The 22,979-nt window shown below is 37.3% G+C and overlaps 3 protein-coding genes across 4 annotated transcripts; 2 read left to right on the top strand and 1 right to left on the bottom strand.

Annotated features, from left to right (window-relative positions):
- Positions 1–13,081: 13,081 nt before the first annotated feature.
- On the top strand, positions 13,082–15,380 carry LOC126746485 (uncharacterized). 2 transcript variants are annotated; one of them, XM_050454771.1, is made up of 6 exons: positions 13,082–13,430; positions 13,483–13,649; positions 13,784–14,186; positions 14,240–14,422; positions 14,474–14,767; positions 14,819–15,380. In XM_050454771.1, the coding sequence occupies exons 1-6, from the start codon at positions 13,165–13,167 to the stop codon at positions 15,303–15,305; spliced, it is 1,800 nt and encodes a 599-aa protein (XP_050310728.1). In that variant the 5' UTR covers positions 13,082–13,164; the 3' UTR covers positions 15,306–15,380. The 2 variants fall into 2 exon arrangements, with proteins under 2 accessions (XP_050310728.1, XP_050310731.1); XM_050454774.1 differs by having other exon boundaries at positions 13,282–13,430; positions 13,472–13,649.
- A 103-nt stretch (positions 15,381–15,483) lies between these two features.
- Positions 15,484–16,740, top strand: LOC126746497 (DNA repair protein RAD51 homolog 4-like). The gene is made up of 4 exons (XM_050454786.1): positions 15,484–15,665; positions 15,723–15,841; positions 15,891–16,092; positions 16,143–16,740. The coding sequence occupies exons 1-4, from the start codon at positions 15,525–15,527 to the stop codon at positions 16,611–16,613; spliced, it is 933 nt and encodes a 310-aa protein (XP_050310743.1). The 5' UTR covers positions 15,484–15,524; the 3' UTR covers positions 16,614–16,740.
- Positions 16,741–19,714: 2,974 nt separating this feature from the next.
- On the bottom strand, positions 19,715–22,772 carry LOC126746493 (TGF-beta-activated kinase 1 and MAP3K7-binding protein 1-like). The gene is made up of 5 exons (XM_050454781.1): positions 22,495–22,772; positions 22,157–22,439; positions 20,747–20,999; positions 20,333–20,589; positions 19,715–20,280 (listed from the first exon to the last, which is right to left on the bottom strand). Exons 1-5 carry the CDS (start codon positions 22,650–22,652, stop codon positions 19,828–19,830), a joined length of 1,404 nt encoding a protein of 467 aa, XP_050310738.1. The 5' UTR covers positions 22,653–22,772; the 3' UTR covers positions 19,715–19,827.
- Positions 22,773–22,979: the final 207 nt, after the last annotated feature.

The following is a 22,979-nucleotide window of genomic DNA, read 5'->3' as shown; positions in this document are numbered from 1 at the left end:
TTATCAGGTCCCATTTAAAGGAAAAGCATTGAATTTACTTCAACAGTCTGGAAGAAGCAAGTTTCCAGCTTGCAGAAAAAGAATAAACTAACTGGCTGGAAAAAATGTGAGCTCCAGAATCCCTTAAAAACTCTAACAGGTACTCTATTATAAAACTAAGAAAAAAAACTGGAAATCCTGGAATAATTGTATCTTCCACTCAATATTTCTCTCCATGGAAGCCTCTTCAAAAACCACCATTAAAGTACAAATTTGTGGCGCCCAACCGCAATTAATCCGAGTTCTACAATTAATTATCGGCTTTGAACGTAAAAAAAAAACAATTAAAATTGTGGAAAATGTCTGAAATAAATTTTTTATTGGTTGTCTCTGGGAGTCATATTTTATCTGTTACAGGCACCTGGGCATTGTAAAAAATTAATTTTCTCAGCAAAAAATTACTGGATTAAGCAGCAAAAATTACTCAGACAGTGGCAATAAATATTCTCAAAACTCCCTGAAAAAGCAATTTTCTTTGCCTAGATATAAAACTGAAAACTATTATAAAAGCGGAGGCACTATTTCCCTTATCCTGGAAGAAAAATATTTGCCAGATCTTGGAAAAAAAGTGCCTGGAATTGTGGACAAATTGTTAAAAACATTCTGGCGTTGAAGCCAAGCCAAGCACCGTGAAAAATTCATCAGAGTCATCCGGGTGAAATAGATTTTCCTACTTAAGGAAACAGCCTGCATAAGCATGAATCCACTTCACCTGCTTGGAATCCTGGAAAAGAATTTGAGCTCCAGAGTCCCTTAACAGCTGCTCTATTATATAACTAAGAAAAAAACCTGGAATACTTATAATACCTTCCACTCAATATTTCCCTCCATGGAAACCTCTTCAAAAACCACCATTAAAGTACAAATTTCTGGCACAAAACCGCAATTAACCCGCGTTCCTCTATTAACTGCCACGTTTTTAAAACGGCGAAATAACTGAAGGAAAGACTGGCAAACGCCACATATGTGTGAGTGTGTGTACTCGGTCTACCATAACTGCTGGATTATTGGGGGTCAGGGTATCATGGGGGTCACAGGGGCCACCTTTATTACTGATATAACCATAGGCGGAGGCGATTCGGGTTATTTTTTCCCTGATTAATCATAATGTGTTCTTTGAATTGTACAATGTGACTTCGTGGGCGGTAGATATAAATATGTACATGTAGACCTTATCTTCGCATTCTCCCGTAATAAATTTAATGAAACGGGTTGCAGAGGAGCGTTTATAACTCTTATGCCGGTGTGGTCATCTTATTATTTGTTATGCCAATTGAAAAGGAGGAAAAACCGGAAATTAAATTAAGGCAAATTAGCCCGTCAGCTTCTCAACACGTCGCATACCAAGTTGTAATTCGTTTAACTATTATTGTTATGTATATATAAAGAGATAAAGTGTATACAGGGTATTAAGCCGATAAAAAGTCTCAACTATATACTAATTTTTGGTTTTTTCTCAGTTATTCAGTGAACCCTCCTGTATGATTTAACTCGGGGTGCATGAAAATTTGGCCCGCATCTTTTCTCCTTATGTTAATTAATTATAAGTTGAATTAATTAATCTCTGGGGTGAGGATTTTATAAGGGCAATGGTTAAACCCACCCTTCCTTAGTGTGTGATTGACATCTATATCTAATTTATGCAGACCGGATATCCGGTTTTTTAGGTGATCACTTGAAAGAGAAAAGGGTAATTAAGAGGATTTTTGTTTTATTATATGGTGTTGGCGTTTTGACCTTCCATGCGGGCATCCTCAGGACGCTCGTGTTTAACATTGATTTATATTTGGTACATTTTTCAATGTCAGATTCTTAAAATGGCGATTGGGCGCCATCTTGGAAACGAAACCAAATGGAGGGGGGACGAATACAAGTCCATACATATTTTTTTATTAGTTGAGGTAAATTATACCATTTATGTGTTACACGTCATGATTCTCGCTATAAGTTTGTCTTTGTCTAACTCATTACATATTAAAAATTTTTCAAATTTTGCCTCGTTTTTCAGCATAATGAGGTGGACAGACATGAACTTATGGCGAAAATAATGTATAAAACAGAAATGGATATATATTTATTTAAATTTTCTGCTTTTTTTTCATAAAAGTAATAATTTTTTAACCACTCTTCAAGGCGCATTCAGTGGAGCCGAAAAAATTTTAAAAAAATCAAAATCCAGGATTGTATTTAAAAAAAAATAATTCGATGACGTCGTATCAAATGAGTGAAAGAGAGACAAACTTATGGCGAAAATAATGCGTGAGAGAGATAGTTTATTTTGGATTTTAATTAGAAAGTCCAGAGCGGGAGTTAACAAAAAATTAAATGGACGATGTTTGTTGGAAGACGAAACGTTGTATTGGATTTTTCATTTAAAAATACACTATTAATCCTAAGATCACCTAATTTCAAATCGGCGATTTTTGGAGTAATATACAGAGACAGACTTATAGGAGGAATAATGTGTGAGAGGGAGATGGGCAAATAATTTTTTTGATTTTGCATTTTTTGATCGAAATTAATATTTTTCAGCCACCGATTATGGGCCTGAATTAATAAATCCAGAGTCCGATTTAAGAAAAGAGAAAATTGATAGTGTGTTCAAAATCTACGATTTTGCGACGGTTCTTTCTTGTAGTAAGTACGACAGAGATAAACTTACAGAGAGAATAATGTGTGAGAGTGAGATGGGCATAATATTTTTTTTAATTTTGCATTTTTTGATCAAAATTTTTATTTTTTATCCACCGATTATGAGCCTGAATTAACTGATTTAAAAAACAGTAAATTTATAGTGTTTTAAATATGCGATTTTCCGTCGTTTTTTTTGGCAGCTTGTGACAATAAGTGAGACAAACTTATAGCTGGTGTAATGTGGGAGAGTGAGATGAGCATATCATTTTTTCTCGACATTTTAATTTTTTAATAAATCTAGGCCCGGATTTAGGAAAAAATTAAATCGATGATGTTTCTCAGAAGACGAAACGTCAGATTTTTAATTTGGAAAAATGCGATTAATCCTAAGGTCATGTAATTTAAATTCTACGATTTTCGGCGTTTTGACACAGACAAACTTATAGCAAAATTAGTGTGTAAGAGAGAGACAAGCATATAATTTTTTTAATTTTGCACTTTTTGATCGAAATTAATAATTTTTAGCAAATAAAATGATAATGTTTGAAATTTGATTCGGTGGGATTTTTTTTTCAGAGTGCAATAGTGAGTGAGATAGAGAGAAACTTATAGCGAGCATAATATGTGAGAGGGTGATAGGCATATAATTTTTTTTTTAATCAGGTATTTTTTTATCGAAATTAATATTATTTATCTGATTAATAAATCCAGGGCCGGATCTAAGAAAAAATTAAATTGATAGTGTTGGTTTGAAAATTCTATTAGTCCTTATACTAAGTCCCAATTATGTACCAAAATCAATTTTCAAATCTATGATTATACCGCCATTTTTTTAACATAATGAGTGGAACAGAGACAGATTTATAGCGAAAATAATATGTGAGATAGAGACGTACAGAAACGGTAATTACCGAGCTCTACTAAAAAACAGAGCGGTATTTATGAAAATAATTAATTGACGATGTTTCTTGGACGACGAAACGTCGGATTTTTCATTTCAAAAGTCCGAATTAGGTGCTAAAATCAAATTTAAATATTTTGGGCTTTGCCACATTTTTTACAATATAATTAATGAAAGGGAGACAAATTTATAGCCAGAATAATGTGTGAAACAGAGATGGGCATATCATTATTTTAATTTTATGTTTTTTTTTCATATAAATATTTTTTTCCATATATTGGTAAAGTATCATTTAACGGATATTAAAATAACAAAAAAAATACAGGGCCGTATTATACTAACATTGGTTCATTAAAATATACAGAGTGTCCAATAAGAAAAAGTGAATTTTTTAAATAAATTAATGCAATGGCCTGCCACTGGCACTAAATTAATTTAAATAAAAAACTATCTGAGTAATACAAGTAACCCCAGCACATGCTTCAAATGTAACAAATAAGATATAAATTAGTCCCCTTCTCACGAAAATAACCGATATAAAGGATGTTTTTAAAATAATATCGCAATAACTGTTACCAAAATAATCACTCTTATATATGGTTAATTAGGAGCTTATAAGCAGATAAGCCAGCTGTCTTATCACCGATCCAATGGGTGAACGAACATCTGCACCGTCTAGACTCATTTTCTACTCAATGCTCTTTACTGCTTACCCGGTAAGAACACGCTCAAAAGCCAAAATTTCTCAAAAAAAAAAATGAACCACACATCACAGTCCCACGTTTAACAAACGACTAACCGCCTTAATCATCTTCAATTGGGTTTATATGGGAAGCCCACATCCCCAATGTTAATTTAACTTAAATTGAGAGATTGTTTCCTTTTGTGTCAGCTATTATTCTATTGTCGGCCATATTTATAGACCGCTCTACCGATGCTACTTTTTTTTTTCGTTTTGTTTTTCTCTTGTCTCTATAATACACCTCGCTCTATTCACCCGATAGAAATTTTAGGAGTAAAGGCAACAGTCTCTTATGTAATGTGAAGTAATGCGGCGTTTATGAGCAAATTAGTTAAACGGTCGGGATGGTGTGATGATGATGATGATGTTATGATGGTTTTTCTTTTTTTTAAGTGATTGTAATGATTGTCAGTGGCATAGGCGTCCCAGAGCAGAACTACTTTTTTATTGCGTATATTCCCAGAACGTGCCTGGACTTCTACCATACAAGTTCATATCCTAAGCATGTTACCGAAACCTTAATATATTATGTTACTGATTCTATCTACTATTATCTTATATTTTATTATTCCATTTTTTTTTTATATACGGCCCTGTTTTTTCTTTTACTTTTTTGTTAATTTGGGATCCACTATATATCATAACCAGCGTTAAAGAAAATATTTCCGTGGCCCACTCTTTTCTTACAGGCATTAGTTTACCTCTGTCTAACTCATCATAATATTTGAAACTCGAAAGCAGTCATGCAACGTTTTATTTTCCAAAAAACATGAACAATTATTCCCAAAAACATAAAAAAAATTTTACGACCCTGGATTTTTTGATACGGTCCTGGATTTTTGAAACCGCTATTAAAAAATAATATTTTCGACGAAAAACGGAAGAAAGATATACTTACCTCTGTTTTACAAATTATTTTCGCTCTAAATCTCTGTTCAACTTACTAATTGTTAAAACGAGTTATTGTTGCAAATTTAATTTTTTTATGGAAAATCTATGGCTCCGAGAGAAAAATAGCTTATACAAAAGTTGTTGAGAATAATGAAAAATATCCTTAGAAAAACACAGTTAAATATTATTTTTCATACGGTGGGAGAAAAGCGTGGAAAACGTAATTCAAAATAGGCATTTTTCTCAAAAAGTATGAGAAATTTCAATTTTTTTATTGTTGAAATCGATGCTCTTCCCAAGCACGAATAGAAAAGCATTTTACACGTTTTTTTGAAAAACGAACAGAAAAAAAGTAATTGGCGTTTTTTGCAGGATTGACCTAATTTGCCCAAACAAAATTAAAAACTGTTATGGAAAATGTCCTGTAGATAAACCAGGAAAAAATTAATTTTCATTTTTCAAAGTTTTTTTTTAAACCACTCAAACAAAACTTCCATGAAAAACAAAAAATATATTCATCTTTATCTTACTGATTATTTTCGCCATAAGTTTAGCTCTGTTCAACTCCTTATGAGTTGTTAAAACAGGTCATTGTTGCAGATTTAATTTTGTATGGAAAATCCATTAACAGAGGAAAATGGTTTATACAAAAGTTATTAGAATACTGAAATGTATGCTTAGGAAAAGAAAATTAAATGTTATCTTCCATACAGTGGAAGAAAAGGGTTCAAACTAGACAATTTTCTCAAAAAGCGTGGAAAATTTAATTTGTTTTATGGTTGCAGTCGAAGCTCTTTACAAGAAAAGTATTTTACCTATTTTTTTCCAAAAATAAACGGGAAAGAAGTTATTGGCATTTTTTGGGTTTTTGACGCACTCACATACAGTTAGGTGGCCATTTACCAGTGGCGCACAGATAATTTTAGTTAAAATTAAAAAGCTATTAATATAGTGATAATTAAACAAGAACTTCCTATATTATGGGCTCAGAGCTCTTACTTCATATATAATTCTAGCTTCCGCCCTTATGACGTGTATTACAATAGAGGATTTAATTAATCCATTAGTGGAGTTTCCCATGTCTTGTGTTTAAAAAGGAAATAAAATACGGTTACAATTAAATATCTTAAATATTCAATCATATTGGAGATAGCTATAAAATCTCATCAACTTTCATATGAGACTAAAATTAACAGAATGGTTGCATGAGCTTTCAAAATATCTAGAAATTGTAAAGCCTTTGACACCATCAAGAATTTTTTCAAACCATTGAAAAAGTACTCAATAACTCCGAAACGGCTGCATTTACCACAAACCTTGAAAGGACCTTTTTGGTGAGGAAACTCATCAGTTCTCATACGAATCTAAAACCAGCAAAATCGTTAGACAAGTTCTCAAATTATCTAGAATTTTGTAAAGCCTTTGACACAATCAAGATTTTTTTAAACCCATTGAATAACTATTCAATAACTCTGAAACGGCTGCATTTACAAAAAAATATGAAAGGACCTTTTTAATGAGAAACTTCATCAACGTTCATAAGAACCTAAAATCAGGAAAATCGTTACATAAGTTTTCAAAATATTTGGAGTTTTCTATAGCCTTTGACATATTCAACTAATCCACACTATAAACATTCTAGGCCATACAAAAAAGCAATCAATGAATACGCAAAACAACATTTTTTTTATTATGACAAAATTTAATATTTTAATCCTGGATATTCTGCGGAGTCCTAGCAAGTACAATTTTCGTTACCACCCTGCATCTGGGGAGCCCTGAGCGCTCCAGGATAGCTCTGATTGAAGCTATCTAAGTACCCGGCGTGTTCTAATCTGCCTCCACGCGATCCCCCTCCTCTTGGCATTGACGAATATTGCGAGTTATAACTCGATGTGCCAGTGTCGAACGGGTTACTGCCTTGTCCAGGCATCCAAGAAGAATCGTCCAAGGTGGAGAATGAATTCCATGTACTGGCATGTGGAGGTCTAAAGCTTCCAGTAAAAGAATTTACTGCACTGCTTGGATCGAATGCTCCGATACCCGCTGGTAGCGAACCCTCTGGACGAGATCTTAACGGGGCTCTCTGCGCTCCAGGATAAGTTTGGTTAAAGCTTTCCAGCATCCCTGCTCCAGGTAATCCACCTCCTCTTCCCGTAGATGAGTGGGAGAAACTTGTGGCACCTGCTGATAGATTTGGTGGGCAGCTGCAATTATCCACACCTCCTTGAAGAGCTGGCCTCAAGGCACCGGGATAAGTCTGATTAAAACTTTCTAGCATGCCGCCTCCTGGTAGGTTTCTTGCTGAAGCATGCCTACTTCTTGAATAATTAACAGAGCCCGAAGGTCCAGTACAACTATTGAATGGGTTAGTTCCCTGACCGGGCATCCAGGAAGACTCTTCCAAAGTCGAGAATGAATTCCATGTACTGGCATGTGGCGGTCTAAAGCTTCCAGTAAAAGAATTTACTGCACTGCTTGGTTCGAATGCTCCGATACCCGCTGGTAGCGAACCCTCCTGACGAGATCTTAACGGGGCCCTCTGCGCTCCAGGATAAGTTTGGTTAAAGCTTTCCAGCATCCCTGCTCCAGGTAATCTACCTCCTCTCCCCGTGGATGAATGGGAGAAACTTGTGGCACCTGCTGATAGATTTGGGGGGCAGCTACAATTATCAACACCTCCTTGAATAGCTGGCCTTAAGGCACCGGGATAAGTCTGATTAAAACTCTCTAGCATCCCGCCTCCTGGTAAATTTCTTGCAGAAGCATGCCTACTTCTTGAATAATTAACAGAGCCCGAAGGTCCAGTACAACTATTGAATGGGTTAGTTCCCTGACCGGGCATCCAAGAAGACTCTTCTAAGGTGGAGAATGAATTCCAGGTACTAGCATGCGGTGGTCTAAAGCTTCCAGAAAGAGAATCTACTGCACAACTCGGCCCATACGCTCCTTGCCCTGCTGGGAGTGACCTCTCACGGGGCGATTTTAAGGCGGGTCTCTGTGCTCCAGGATAAGTTTGGTTGAAACTCTCCAGTTTTCCGGCTCCCGGCAATTTTCTCCCTGCTCCTGATATGGATTGTGAATAACTAGAAGAATCAGTTATATCCGGATAACCACCATAAGTCTGATTGGGAGGGTGCAATGGGGGTCTTCGAGCTCCCGGGTGCGTCTGATTAAAACTTTCCAACAGTCCAGCTCCTGGCAATTGCCCTCGAGGAGGAACTCCACCAATCGAAGAATCTTCCGTGCAAGCACCTGGACATACCCCAAATGTCTGATTACCCGCTGGTGCACCTAAACCGCCTGGAAGCGAACGATGTCCAGACCTTGCAGCTGGTCTCTGAACTCCTGGGAACGTTTGGTTGAAACTCTCAAGTAATCCGGCTCCAGGTAATTTTCTCCCTGCTCCTGAGACGGATTGTGAATAACCAGAAGAATCCGTTATATCCGGATAACCGCCATAAGTCTGATTAGGAGGATGCAATGGGGGCCTACGAGCTCCCGGGTGCGTCTGATTAAAACTTTCCAACAATCCAGCTCCTGGCAATTGTCCTCGAGGAGGAATTCCTCCGCTGATCGAAGAATCTTCCGTGCAAGCACCTGGACATACCCCAAAAGTCTGATTACCCGCTGGTGCACCTAAACCGTCTGGAAGCGAACGATGTCTAGACCTTGAAGCTGGTCTCTGAACTCCCGGGAAGGTTCGGTTGAAACTCTCTAGTAATCCGGCACCTGGCAAGTTGCCTTTACGAGGCAAATACGAACCGGAACCCTCTCCGTGGGATGCAAGAGCTTCTCCGCCCAGACAAGGTGCAGGTGCTTTCGTCGGCGATGGACTCATTGGTTTTATTATATTATAAATACCTTCTTGGGACCTCCTGAGGCCAGCCCCGCCTACAAATGGCACTCTTGAACTATCCTCCATCGAAGAAAATGACTGCCAAGTGCTGGCCATCGCTGGTTTAAATTTTTCTTCGTAAGATTCATCTGAAGGATCGCTTCTGGAGCGACCAAGAATTTGTCCAGCTGGAACGGAATGAGGCCCAGGTCTTAAAACTGGCGTCCTCTGAGCCCCTGGACAAGTTTGGTTAATACTTTCTAAGAAGCCAGCCCCAGGCAACTGTCCTCTGGAAGATCTACTAAACGATGACATGCCAGAAGATTCAGCAGAAGCACTGAATGTTTGATTCGCTGGACGGCCTCCTGGAGCTGCAAACGTTAGATTTGCCGGACAGCCACCTGGTGCTGCATAAGTTTGGTTAGTTGGACCTCGAACGAATGTACCAGAGGGAGCTATTGGTGCAGGAGCCTTGGTTGGGGATGGACTCATTGGTTTTATTATATTGTAAATTCCTTCTTGAGATCTCCTGAGCCCAGCACCTCCTAGAAATGGTACCAAAGAACTATCTTCCATTGAGGAGAATGACTCCCAAGTACTAGCCATCACGGGATTGAAATTCTCCTCGTAAGATTCATCGGTGGGTTCGGTCCGGGAACGGCAGAGAATCTGTCCAGCTGAAAGCGAACGAGTGCCTGGTCTAGGTGTATCGGGTCTTCGGACGCCAGGATAAGATCGATTAAAACTTGCCAGTGGGCCAGCACTAGGTAATTCACCTCGTGTAGATCTTTCAAATGATGAAGAATGTTCTGATTCACCAGCATTGAACGTTTGGTTTGCCGGACAACCACCTGGTGCCGTAAAAGTTTGATTTGCTGGACCTCCACCTGGTGCTACATAAGTTTGGTTAGTTGGACCTCGAACGAACGTACCAGAGGGAGCTGTTGGTGCCGGAGCCTTGGTAGGGGATGGACTCATTGGTTTTATTATGTTGTAAATTCCTTCTTGAGATCTCCTGAGCCCAGCACATCCTAGAAATGGTACCAAGGAGCTGTCTTCCATTGAGGAGAATGACTCCCAAGTACTGGCCATCCTTGGGTTAAACTTTTCTTCATAAGACTCTTCTGTTGCATAGTTTCTTGAGCGACCCAATATTTGTCCAGCAGCATGTGAATGTCGTCCTGGTCTAAGAGCTCGACCTTGAGCTCTAGGGTAGGTTTGGTTGGTGCTAGGCAATGAACTATCAAATCCTGAACTAGACATTCCTGTTGAATCATCAAAAGTGCCTTCAGGACCATAAGTTTCATTGGTCGGACATGGACATTCTCCAGCTGGAGCAAAAGTTTGATTGACCAAAGGCCTAACTGGAGGTCCAGCAAACGTTTGATTGGCTGGAACCTGTGGTGGGGCGTAAGTCTGGTTGGCCGGACCGACGCCTTGAACGGACGTACTAGATCGAGCAGAAACAGCTTTCCCACTCGCAGAAGGTGCAGGAGCCTTGGTAGGGGATGGACTCATTGGTTTTATTATGTTGTAAATTCCTTCTTGAGATCTCCTGAGCCCAGCACATCCAAGAAATGGTACCAAAGAACTGTCTTCCATCGAGGAGAATGACTCCCAAGTACTCGCCATCTTCGGGTTAAACCTTTCTTCATAAGACTCTTCTGTGGCATAGTCTCTTGAGCGACCCAATATTTGTCCGGCAGCATGCGAATGTCGTCCTGGTCTAAGAGCTCGACCTTGAGCTCTAGGGTAGGTTTGGTTGGTGCTAGGCAATGAACTATCAAATCCTGAACTAGACATTCCTGTTGAATCATCAAAAGTGCCTTCAGGACCATAAGTTTCATTGGTCGGACATGGACATTCTCCAGCTGGAGCAAAAGTTTGATTGACCGAAGGCCTAACTGGAGGTCCAGCAAACGTTTGATTGGCTGGAACTTGTGGTGGGGCGTAAGTCTGGTTGACCGGACCGACGCCTTGAACGGACGTACTAGATCGAGCAGAAACAGCTTTCCCACTCGCAGAAGGTGCAGGAGCCTTGGTAGGGGATGGACTCATTGGTTTTATTATGTTGTAAATTCCTTCTTGAGATCTCCTGAGCCCAGCACATCCAAGAAATGGTACCAAAGAACTGTCTTCCATTGAGGAGAATGACTCCCAAGTACTGGCCATCCTTGGGTTAAACTTTTCTTCATAAGACTCTTCTGTGGCATAGTCTCTTGAGCGACCCAATATTTGTCCGGCAGCATGCGAATGTCGTCCTGGTCTAAGAGCTCGACCTTGAGCTCTAGGGTAGGTTTGGTTGGTGCTAGGCAATGAACTATCAAATCCTGAACTAGACATTCCTGTTGAATCATCAAAAGTGCCTTCAGGACCATAAGTTTCATTGGTCGGACATGGACATTCTCCAGCTGGAGCAAAAGTTTGATTGACCGAAGGCCTAACTGGAGGGCCAGCAAACGTTTGATTGGCTGGAACTTGTGGTGGGGCGTAAGTCTGGTTGGCTGGACAGACGCCTTGAACGGACGTACTAGATCGAGCAGAAACAGCTTCTCCACTCGCAGAAGGTACAGGAGCCTTGGTAGGGGATGGACTCATTGGTTTTATTATGTTGTAAATTCCCTCTTGAGATCTCCTGAGCCCAGCACATCCTAGAAATGGTACCAAAGAACTGTCTTCCATTGAGGAGAATGACTCCCAAGTACTGGCCATCTTCGGGTTAAACTTTTCTTCATAAGACTCTTCTGTTGCATAGTCTCTTGAGCGACCCAATATTTGTCCGGCAGCATGTGAATGTCGTCCTGGTCTAAGAGCTCGACCTTGAGCTCTAGGGTAGGTTTGGTTGGTGCTAGGTAATGAACTATCAAATCCTGAACTAGACATTCTTGTTGAGTCAGTAAAAGTGCCTTCAGGACCATAAGTTTGATTGGTCGGACAAGGACATTCTCCAGCTGCTGCAAAAGTTTGATTAACCGCTGGTGCTGCAAACGTTCGATTTACTGGAGCAGCTGGTGCATTTGTTGCATAGGTTTGATTGGCCGGACAGGCGCCTTGACCTGAAGTACTGGATCGCGCAGAAACAGCTTCTCCACTTGAAGAAGGTGCAGGAGCTTTAGTAGGAGACGGTGACATTGGCAATATTATATTATATTTCCCTTCGTCGGACCGATTGATTGGGCCGAACCCTAGCAGAGGCATCTCCGAAGAATCTTCCATGGAAGGAAACGAATCCCAAGTGCTGGCGTGAGGAGGATTGAAGTTTTCTTCAAACGACTCATCTGTAGGATAATCTCGCGAGCGTCCTAGGACTTGTCCAGCCGGAAGCGAATGTCGACCTGGACGTCCAGTTACTCTTTGGGCGCCAGGGCATGTCTGGTTTAATCTACCACTAACGTGAGAGGCGTAACTGGGTTCACCTGACGAGTCATACGTTTCCTCAGCAGATCCATCAGAGGGCTCGAAACCACTGCTGGCATTGGGTGAGTTTCTTCTTTGTATTGTAAAACTTGTACCAGCTGTTCTGTTAGCAGCACCATGAGCTGGAGGACGAGCAAATGTTTGATTATATGCTTCTGCACCTGAACTGCCATCCAAAGAATCACAGGGACACTGGTTCGTGTCAAAGGTCACATTGGTACGTGCTCTGGATGCAAAAGTTGCATTAGCTGGTGCTCTCCTAGGTGGAGATGGCGAACGTCTTCCCAGTAACGGACTTCTTGGTCTGGGCACGGTTTGATTGGCTAAAGGAGCAGGTGCGTTGAGGTCACATGGATCGCATCCAAAAGTTTTGGATAAAGCACTGCCATATGTAGAATTTTGTTGGCTGGTGTTGCGTGATGGGTCAATTTGGGAGTAGTAGCTTGTCTCATCGCTGATATGCGACTGGGCACTCGCGAAGGTCGTATTATTGGTAGTTCTGGTGCGATTTTTGGAGCAGGTGCTCGGGCTACAAGAGGTATTATTATCACTCATAATTTTGCAATGTGTTTTTGGCCGATTCCTTATAGTTTTTTATATGGGAATGACACAGTGAATTTTTTTTGACATTAAAGCGTGACAGCTGGTCCGAATTAGGTTGCCACTTTTTTAGATGGAAAATTTTAGTAATTAAGCAGTACGATGCCCAATAAAAGTAAAAAGACGCAAAAGATCTTGATTCCCAAAGGGATGATAGACCCGAACGAGGACACCCTGATAGAGATTCCAACAGAATTTAAGCAAACCCCCATGGTGATTGCTACCAGGCAAGGGACTCAGGAGACTTCATTTAGTGTAGAGAGCACCACAAGAGAGAGGGATGGTTCCAAGATAATCTTAACCGAAGGCAAAAGCAGTGTGAAAATTATTGAAAACGAAGAGGAGGCGCCTAGGAGCTTATTGAAAAAGTTTCTAAGAATATACAGGGTGAGTTCGAGCATTAATATAGAACATTTTTAGACAAGAGAATATTGCTAATGTACCTCCAATGTGCTGTATAAAAGGCAACCCAGAACTTCGTAGGAAATACCAAGAAATGGAGAAAGCCCGTAAAGAGTTAGAAGAAAGTGCTTTTTTGGCAGCAACCAATAGCCAACCATCAACTTCTGTTATCCCTGGAACTTGTGGTACAGTACTCACTCACTCTCTAATAGTACAGAGCGTTCGAGGAAATGCCACTGTGTTTAAATATTTCTGGAATGTTCTGTGAACACTCCAGGAACATATAGAGAACGATCTGCATAATTTAAATATCCCTTAGGTGCCACAGAAACATTTACTCCAAAACGAAGCTCCTTATCAACCAGCAGAGCGTCCTGTGAAAAATCACCCTCTAAAAGTGTCACTGTCTGTTCGGATAGGAAGCTCCAACAGACTTGCTCCTCTGGTTTCTCCAAGGAGGAAGTTCTATCCTCGACCCATCGGAACGATCAAAACAATTCGATATGTTCAGATGTGCCTCCTAAAGCAAAAAAAGTAAGGAGAACTAAAGACCAGGCTAGCTCCATGTCGGACTTAACTATTCCTAGAAGTAGGGAAGTTAACACTAAAGAAGATAAAGACGGGTTCTTCTTTTTACATAAGCCTTGCATCACTTGCTCTGATGAACTTGAAAAAGGTGATGTGCCATTGATGGAAGAAAAGAATACAAGCGCTATGTGCCTGTAAGTGTGTCTTAACCATTGCACTATAAGTTCTTTCAATGCTTCTTCCTTAGCAACAAATTATGCTTGGACACTGGTAAGCAGCGACGGATGGTAAGCACTACTTGCACTTCAATTGAGCCTCCTTTAAACAAGAAGTCTCCATGTAAAGAGTGCGATCAGCAATTACCCGATGAGGAGATCTACCGAGAAGATCTTTCGGATTCAAGAAAAAAACGATTAAAAGAGTTTTACAAGTGAGGAATGTTCTCGTGAGAGTCATATATTGGGTTCCAATCGTTTAAAAGATGTTCTCAGGTGGACATAGACTACGTCTACATATCGCAACTGAAGCGGCAATTTGATGAAGCCAAGAGGAAGCTGGAGGACGCTGTGATGTTAGCTTCAATATCGCTTAAGCAGCTGGCTGGCAGAAACTACGAGTGTCCTTCTAAAAGAGCAACTTCATCCATTTGCGATAGTGTGCCTGAAAGAGATATTTGTTCCCCTAAAGACGATAAATCATCTGCAGGAACAAGAAACGAACTGGAGATGCCCAGGTTTGATTATATGGGAAACGAAGAATCTACCAAATTTACTCCGTAAAAGCACCTTACGTCACTTATGGAACCATACTAAAAAGTTCTTTCTAGGCTCGGTCCAAAAATTCCTGTAAACACCAATTCTTTCCGATCCAGCTACTCTAAAGCGCCCTTATTCGACTCGGATAGCAGCAGTCCCTTCTTAAAAATCCACAGAAGATCTCCACGGCCGTTCCAACAGAGCGTAGACAGTGCCATGCAGACCGAGAATTCCATTTCTCACATATCAGTTAGTATTATATCACTATGCAGTAATGAGAACGAAAACTCTTCAAAATCACTGGAACTGCTGGAACATAAGAAGACTTCGGCACCAGTGATGTTACAGAGCGTTCCTCAAACGGGCAGTACCACCGGGAAAATTGGTGATTCCAGTCCGAAAATTATGGAAAGCAACAAATCGATTCAGAAAAAACCATCGGGGAGTAAAGTGCGTTGTCTTTCTAAGACTTGCAGCTCCAAAGTTTCTTCGGACTGTTGCTGTGGAAAAGTGAAAAAGGTTCAAGATTTTGTTCACTCCAGTAAGATATTTAAGTGAGGAAATGCGTTTTGTTAATAGAAACATGTCCTGTAAGAGTGATTAAATGTGTTAATAAAAAACTTGCTTGCTTGATTTTAGTGTTTTTTTTTCGCATCAAGTCGCATCGTATCTAAACGAACCTTAAGTTGTAATAGTTTTTTTAGACATTTAAGCTGTCATTTGTCAACTACGTCATTTTGTTATTGTTTACATTTAAATTCAAAATTCTTTTACAAAATGTTACTTTCAACCAATATTCATCAATTTTTAACTGAAAACATACTGGACCTGTTGAAAAAAAAGGAAATCTACTCTGTACTTGATTTTCTAAAGGTTGACAATAATTCCCTAACTAAATACTGCCCTCTAACTTACCCTGTAAGTAATAATGATTTATCAAATCTTGTTAGTAACTTCTAATAATTATTTTCTTAGGAAGTTATTGAATTAAAACGGTTTTTATCAAAGAAATTTTCTGCCCCACCAATAAAAGCTCTCTCGCTCTATCAAAAGATCCTTAAAAAGTCTGCCCTCATATCAACATATATACCCGAGTATGTCTTATTGTAAACTTTAGGCGCCAAAGTGACAATTCTTTTACAGATTGGACACTCTTCTACAAGGGGGCCTATTTACTGGAACAATTTATGAGTTGAGTGGTTATGCTGATTCTGAAAAGACTGAACTAACCTTAACTATGATTCAAAACTTAATAATAAATGGGAAAAAGGTGTACTTCTTGGACCCCAAAAAGGACTTTTCTGCTATGAATATGAGAGCTAGACTTTTAAAAACTGAAGAAGAGGTAATTGCTTTGGTATATTCCTAATCATTACTGACAAGATATAATTTTAGGAAAAAAGCTTGATTTTGCTAAAAAACATACTGCTGCTCCAAATATCTGATAAGTATGAGCTCATAAGTGCCTTATTCAGTATAAAAGATGAAATCAAAGCGGGTTTAGACATCCGAATCATAATAATTCATTCAATATCAACAATCTTTTTAAACTCAATGGATTATAGCGAAAACAATAATATTTTAAACCATATGGCCAATGTTTTAAGGTATATCGCCCTAGAATTAAACACTGTGGTGATTGTGACCAATCTTATGACAATTTGGATTGAGGGATTGAATGATGAAAGCCGAAAAGAGACAAAAAAGAAAGCTTGTTGTGGCAAATATTGGAGTAGTGTTCCGAATGTGAAAATCGAAGTTGGTTCTAAAAATCAAGAGGGAGGTTGTGAAATTGAACTAGTTAAGTTTAATAATGTCTGGCCTAAGGATAAAACCATTACTATACCTGCCGATAGATTTAGTTAAGTAATAAAGATATTATTTGGTAATATGTACAAACCCTATATTAATTTATTCTATGTAATGTTTTCATGAAATGTACTGGTCCTTCTGTAAATAACAAATAAAATATATATATTTTGCTACTACATAAGCAATAGCTTATTTATTGCCTTTCTTATTTTAGACAATATTCTAGCACATAAATAGTGAAGTTCTATCTTGTTAAAATCTATGAAGTTAAAATTGGTAAATCATTATCAAAACCATATGTTGCAACCTCTGGAGTTCCTCAGGGAAGATTCAAGTTGATTCCTTACTCTTTATTGTATTTATTAATATAATAGAAAAATGCAATATATTAATACAATATAAAACATTCTTCTTGTTCAGTTTTTGCAGATGATTTTAAGCTTTTCAAAAAAATTCTATCTTTCTCCTACAAGATCAGATATCTTTCTCCTACAAGATCTGGATTTTGTGGCCAATTGGTTTTTGCAAAACAAAATGTGTCTTAACACTGACAAATGTGTCACAGTAACCTACACCAGAAAACTCAACTCTATAAACTTTGACTACTCAATCTGGCTCAGTTTTAGAGAAAAATACAAGAAGTAAAAGATGTAGGTGGAACATGCGCAGAATTTCAAATTTACATCTCATTATGAATTTGTTGTCAATAAGCCATATAAAAAGTTGGTTTCTCTTATCAGTAAACAAAGTTCCAAAAATTTTAAACATTGAAGCACTGTTGCAAAATTTCACAATGTTATTGTTAGGCCTCACCTAGAATATGCGGCAATAATATGGTCACTTAAAGCTCATGATCATCACAAGTATATTGAATGTGCACAGAAAAATTTCTTCAGATTTCTATAAATAAAAGATAATAATGCATATCCTTAACTTGTTTCTTATCAAAGCATGTTAGAACTAGGTTTCAGAAACAACATTAAGTGATTTTTATTTATCATGTATTAAAGAACATAAAATACCAAAGATGCACTCAATAAATGTTCATATTCCTTTGGTCAGTCTTACATGCAGCATGACAGGAGCATGTTTAGTATTAAGTTTTCATTTGACCTTTAAATCAATAGTATATGAAAGTGTATAGCCGTTTTATTCTCACTTGAATAACGATAAAAGCGTGCCGACGAAAAGACCGATAAACCGTGGTCAATTTTAAACCTAGAGTTTGTCTAGCTAAGGTACACCATCTGTTTCAAAGCTGCGCCAAGTTTTGTCCCCTAATAACGCGCGATTAGCGACAGTAGCGCGCCTTTTTTTTAATTTAATTTAAAGCACAGAACACAAATATAAGAATTAACGCAACGGCTTAGTATAAGAAGAATTCTTAGTAGAAGAAATCTGTCTTTCTAACAGAACCAGTTTAATTAAATCGATTATTTAATCTACTTATGACACTTTGCGATACATTAAATAAATTGGCAACTTCTTGTTAAACACGACCACTTTTAAGCATGCTAATAGCCCGATTTGTTTTTTCAATTGTTAATTTAGATCGCATCATTATATTGAAGAGATATTCACACTATAATATGAACAAAGGCTTAATAAATCATACATTTTTCAGCTTGTTTCATTTTATTAAAATGTTGTAAATAAACAAAAAATGCACAAAAAACAATTGTTTACCAGAACACCAAAGTAAGTAAATGTATGGATCTATTTTTCGTTAAACTGGTCACCAAAAATTTATTTTATTGGAATTTATTTACAAATTTCAGCAATATCCTTAACTCTTGTGGAGCAGCGTATTTAGAAAAACATGGTTTGATACGCATGACGTAGATAAATAGGCTTGGGTTAATAATTCTTTGAATTGTTTTTTTTTTTGAATGTGCCATGCTCAAGAGGCAAACAAATCATTATACTTGATGCCAGCAGAAGGATGTTAAAAATGCGTTAGTTTTGTCTGCTAAAAATATTTCTCAATCTTCGGCTGATTACCATTAATATATGACGACATTATTTGGAAAATAGTTTTTTAATCAGCTCTTACCAAACATTCCTCCAAATTTAGTAAAATGTTATGGATAATGCACTTTGCCTCTCAAACATTTTAAATAAAATAAAAACAAGATCTCATAACTTTTATGAAAATTAAGAAAATTCCTGTTCCCGACAAAATCCCATTGAAAAGAAGTTGTTAAATAAAATTAAAGATTATAACTTAAAAAATGAGCATCTTATTGACAATATCGCCAAAAGTAATGCTCCATATTATTGTGTCTTCTAAGAAACAGCTTCGAAAATGCAACACTTCAGCAACATTGAGTGCGATAGCTATTAACATATGCCAAGCTATTGTAGAATTCGAAAGTGATTGAAAAATTGGGTAGAACACTTAATTAAAACAGAAAATGAATATACGGTTTTACCATCCACACCCCAAAGCAATAATTCCGCCTGACGATAATCATTCTAGTTCTGAAGAGAGTCTTTTAGAATATTTAATATTGATAAATATATATGTAAGTATTTTATAATAATATAATAGGTGATTTTTTAAACCACATTGTATTTTAATTTCTTCATATCTGGAAAATGATCTCATCTTAAAAATACCTGATTATTTGGATTCCTAACCTAAAATATTGTATAATGTAAGCTTTACAACAATACATTTTTATAGTATCAATTATAAAACTGTTAAACCAAAAACAGATCTAGAACTGATAAAAATTTCAGATCAAAGTTAAGTTTGTTAGTAAAACTGAATTGAAAATATTCAGGTTTTTTTTATTATCTTATCCAGCCCCTTTATAACGGCACGGCACTGTTCAATATATATTTTTTTGCGGCCGCTTAATGTTCGGCTCCTTCAAGTAAGAAATAAGAATAAAAGGACTATAATAATATTCACTTTTTGAACACATCTGTAACTGAACTTAGAAACTTTTCAATTTGCTACATAAGTCACTCTTTTAAACTATTACTTTTCTGTGTGTATCTAATTAAAATTATTAGTCTTCAATTATCTCTGTGATAGGTAAATTGATAGGAATTCTATTATATACCCAATTTATTTGTTTTATATTCTTTACTCTTTAAGTACAGCCTTATAGTGTAATTAAATAAGTACATAAATGAAATAAATAAAATCATTTTGGGATGCTCTAATATTCTCATGTCTTGGTGGACAGAATGGACAAACCACTAGGCAAATAAAAACTTAATGTTCTATATATTACAATAAATAAGCACATAAAGGCTGCTATTCTAAACCACTTGGTAAAGTACCATTCCTTCTTGCAATCTCGAAATTCGCATAAAAATCCCCAAAATCTACATAAGCGGCGATTTTCTGATCTGTCCCAATATCATCGTCAATCTCAGCCTTTGCCTCTGAACTGCTTGTGGTATTCGTTCTACTAACGGTACTATTAGTGTCCACATTATTGACTATGGTACCATGAGAAGAAGAATTGTTACTACTAGATAATTCTGCTGCCACCACAATAGGATTGAATTGCACCGTCGGTTTGGTGGGCGATTTTAACGCATTCGGCATGGGGAAATTGAAATTTCTGAGCACTAAAGTTATATCCTCGCGTTTTGGGGGACATGATTGGTTAATGGAGTTTGACATGTACCAGTCGTGGTGTAGACGTACCACTTTGTCTACAACAGCTTGTGCTACCGTCACTAGTGTTCCTTGCTCTCTAAACTATAAAAAAACTGTCTAGCATAATATTCTAAAACATTCATGAATTACTTACTTGCTCTACAACACATTGAGCAATATATTGGTTCACTTGCTCAGGACCAATGGCTTCCTCAACAGATTTATACAAGCCAGCAGTCATGAGAAGTAAAAATCGGCAACTCTCGTCCAAATAAATTCCCCCATGGATGTCTGGTTCTGCAATGACCGGCTCCTGTGAGGCCCCTGCAAGGTCTTCAAAGTCTTTGTAGCCCCCTTTGATCGCATAGTTGCCTAGACAGCGAGTGTTTTCTTGGTTTCCCAACCTAGAACCTAATATGGGTTTTCACAGTACATTTTTATTATCATATAAAAATTATTACATGCTTTGAGTGCAATTTTAAAATCACTTGAGTAAAATATACTGAATGAAGTGTTTATCCGAAATATTTTCCAAGAAATATCACAATAAATTATTAATTGTACATACTTTTTCTGAGCTGATTCACATTAAGTCCAATCTGGGATAGCCTCAGTAATTCATCCTCATTTTTTAAATCATGGTCAATGCTGAGTTGTACCACCTTAAGTACATTGTTGGTGTCAGTTTGGCATAGTAAGACTCTGCAATTGCCCACGTTTGCTACATACAGTTTGTTTTTGCAAATTAAAGCTACAGCAGCTGCCGTACCTGAGGATAGTTCTGCATTTAGGGCTTTAATTCGATCCATTATGTGAGGCACCTAAAACAATCACTAATATGTCCAATAACACCAACCATAAAGTTATTTGAGTAGTTAGTTATGTTGAATAGATAAATATGAACTAGTGAAATTGAATTTGTTAATGATGGACCAAGAAAGATTACTATGGGCTTATATTGAAGATAGCACAAAAAGAACTGAAGGAAAATTGGAGTATTATTAGGTAACTCAGCAGAAACTAAACCAAATCCAAATGCTGCAAATGTGTTTAATCAGTTTTATTGTTCAATAGCAAAGAAGCTGACAAATAATCTAAACCTCCAACAGAATCCCTTAGCTTTTCCTTTTACTTGAATTAGACAGATGTACATGAGTTTAAATATCTTAGTCATACAGTTTAGAATAAAGAATAAACCCTCTTATGGGATTAAAGGATTGTCCGTTAAGATCCTTCTGCCAAATTAAGCTCTCTCTTGCGTCTATCTTGCAATTAATGTTTCTTTTGAGAAACCTCTATTTAAAGGTAGTGAACTAAATGAGCCTGCTAGTAATAGCCCATCTCATTTTTACCATGTTAACAAAGTGCTTAATTTAAAAAAAAATACAAATCTCATCTGGTGATAAATCTTGAAACCCCTATAATGTCAGCCAAAATTTCATTGTTCCAATGCCCATTCCAAAGAGTGAGTTGACTGGGAACTCTCTTATTTATTTAAGTATTAAGATTTGTAACCATTTCCCAATTAATATAAGGTCTGATTTGCTTCAAAAAATCTGTTGAATTACTCGTTAAAGTGAAGCATTTCATAGTCCTAAATATATTTTGATCATGAGGGAATAAACCTCATGTGTGCAAGCTTTTGGTTTTCTTTTTTTCTTGTCAATTTTTAATTTTGTTTCTGGTCATAACTTTAATTACTGTGATAATTCGGTTATATATTTATGATGCTTGCCTTTTTTTGTCAGAAAGATTGCATTTTGCTAGATTTAATATCTTCTTCTTTTTTTACTCAATTCCTATTTGCTACTTATTATGACTTCATAGATTTAGGTACTTTTATCTAGTAGAAAGCTTTGTCCACAAATACTTCGTATTTTATAATAACAAAGCATGTTTTGATTTAAATTGATAATCATTGAACAGGCAGTTACTAGACTGATAATAGTAAATGTTTTATTGAAAATAAGTTACAAACCTTTTGATAAGCTTCATGTGGTGCGAGGCCCTCAGGAATATCATAATGCAAACTGGTTCTCTCAGCAATAAGATCATCTAGAGATTCCATGTAGCCCAGTTCTACAGTCATGAATGCTTGCCTCAATAGCTCTCGTACCTCTTCGTCTGAATCCTTCTGATTGATTTGTGAAAAGCAGATTTCCGCAGTCATCCGTTGAGAACAGAAGTCTGTAGCTCTTTTGCCTTCATGGCCATCAAATACCGAGTACCAGTAGAAGTCTTCAGCAAATTTATAGTGGGAACTAAAAAGCGTTGTTTTTTTAGTGAAATAAATTGGGAATCAAGGGATGAATGTACCTGAAATCTTCATAACAGTGTTCCTCCTGTGGGTGTCCATCTTCCCGGTAAATTTGGTTGATGGAGTACCCCATACCAGAGTTTTTACATACTGGCAAGTCATCTGTCCAGCTTTTGGAGTTTTTGTAGCTGTTTTGGTGCACTTTTAGCGAATCCATATTTGGGACTTAGTCTGCATAGCTTTCTCAATAAAAGCCAATTATATCAAGTGCATGAAACTTGAAATATAGAATATATACTTAGAAATATAACTGACCATAAACACAAAATTAAAAAGTAAATAAAAAACATCTGTTAAACGTCAGAAATGACATCTATCAATAATGTCAAATGATGTGTCGCTTTTAGTGCCTTAAGGTGCGTTTTTGCTGATTGCGATAAGTTATCCATACTTTATAGTAAGCCCGTTTGCAAATAAAACTATTTAACCATTTTCATCGGTTTTTTTTTTGCGATACAAATTAAGTTAATATAGCAGACCTAAG

The sequence above is a fragment of the Anthonomus grandis genome, chromosome 17 (genome assembly GCF_022605725.1).
Source record: "Anthonomus grandis grandis chromosome 17, icAntGran1.3, whole genome shotgun sequence".
NCBI lineage: Eukaryota > Metazoa > Arthropoda > Insecta > Coleoptera > Curculionidae > Anthonomus > Anthonomus grandis.
The sequence above is the reverse complement of the archived record's forward strand: the minus strand, read 5'-3'. Positions and strand labels throughout refer to the sequence as shown.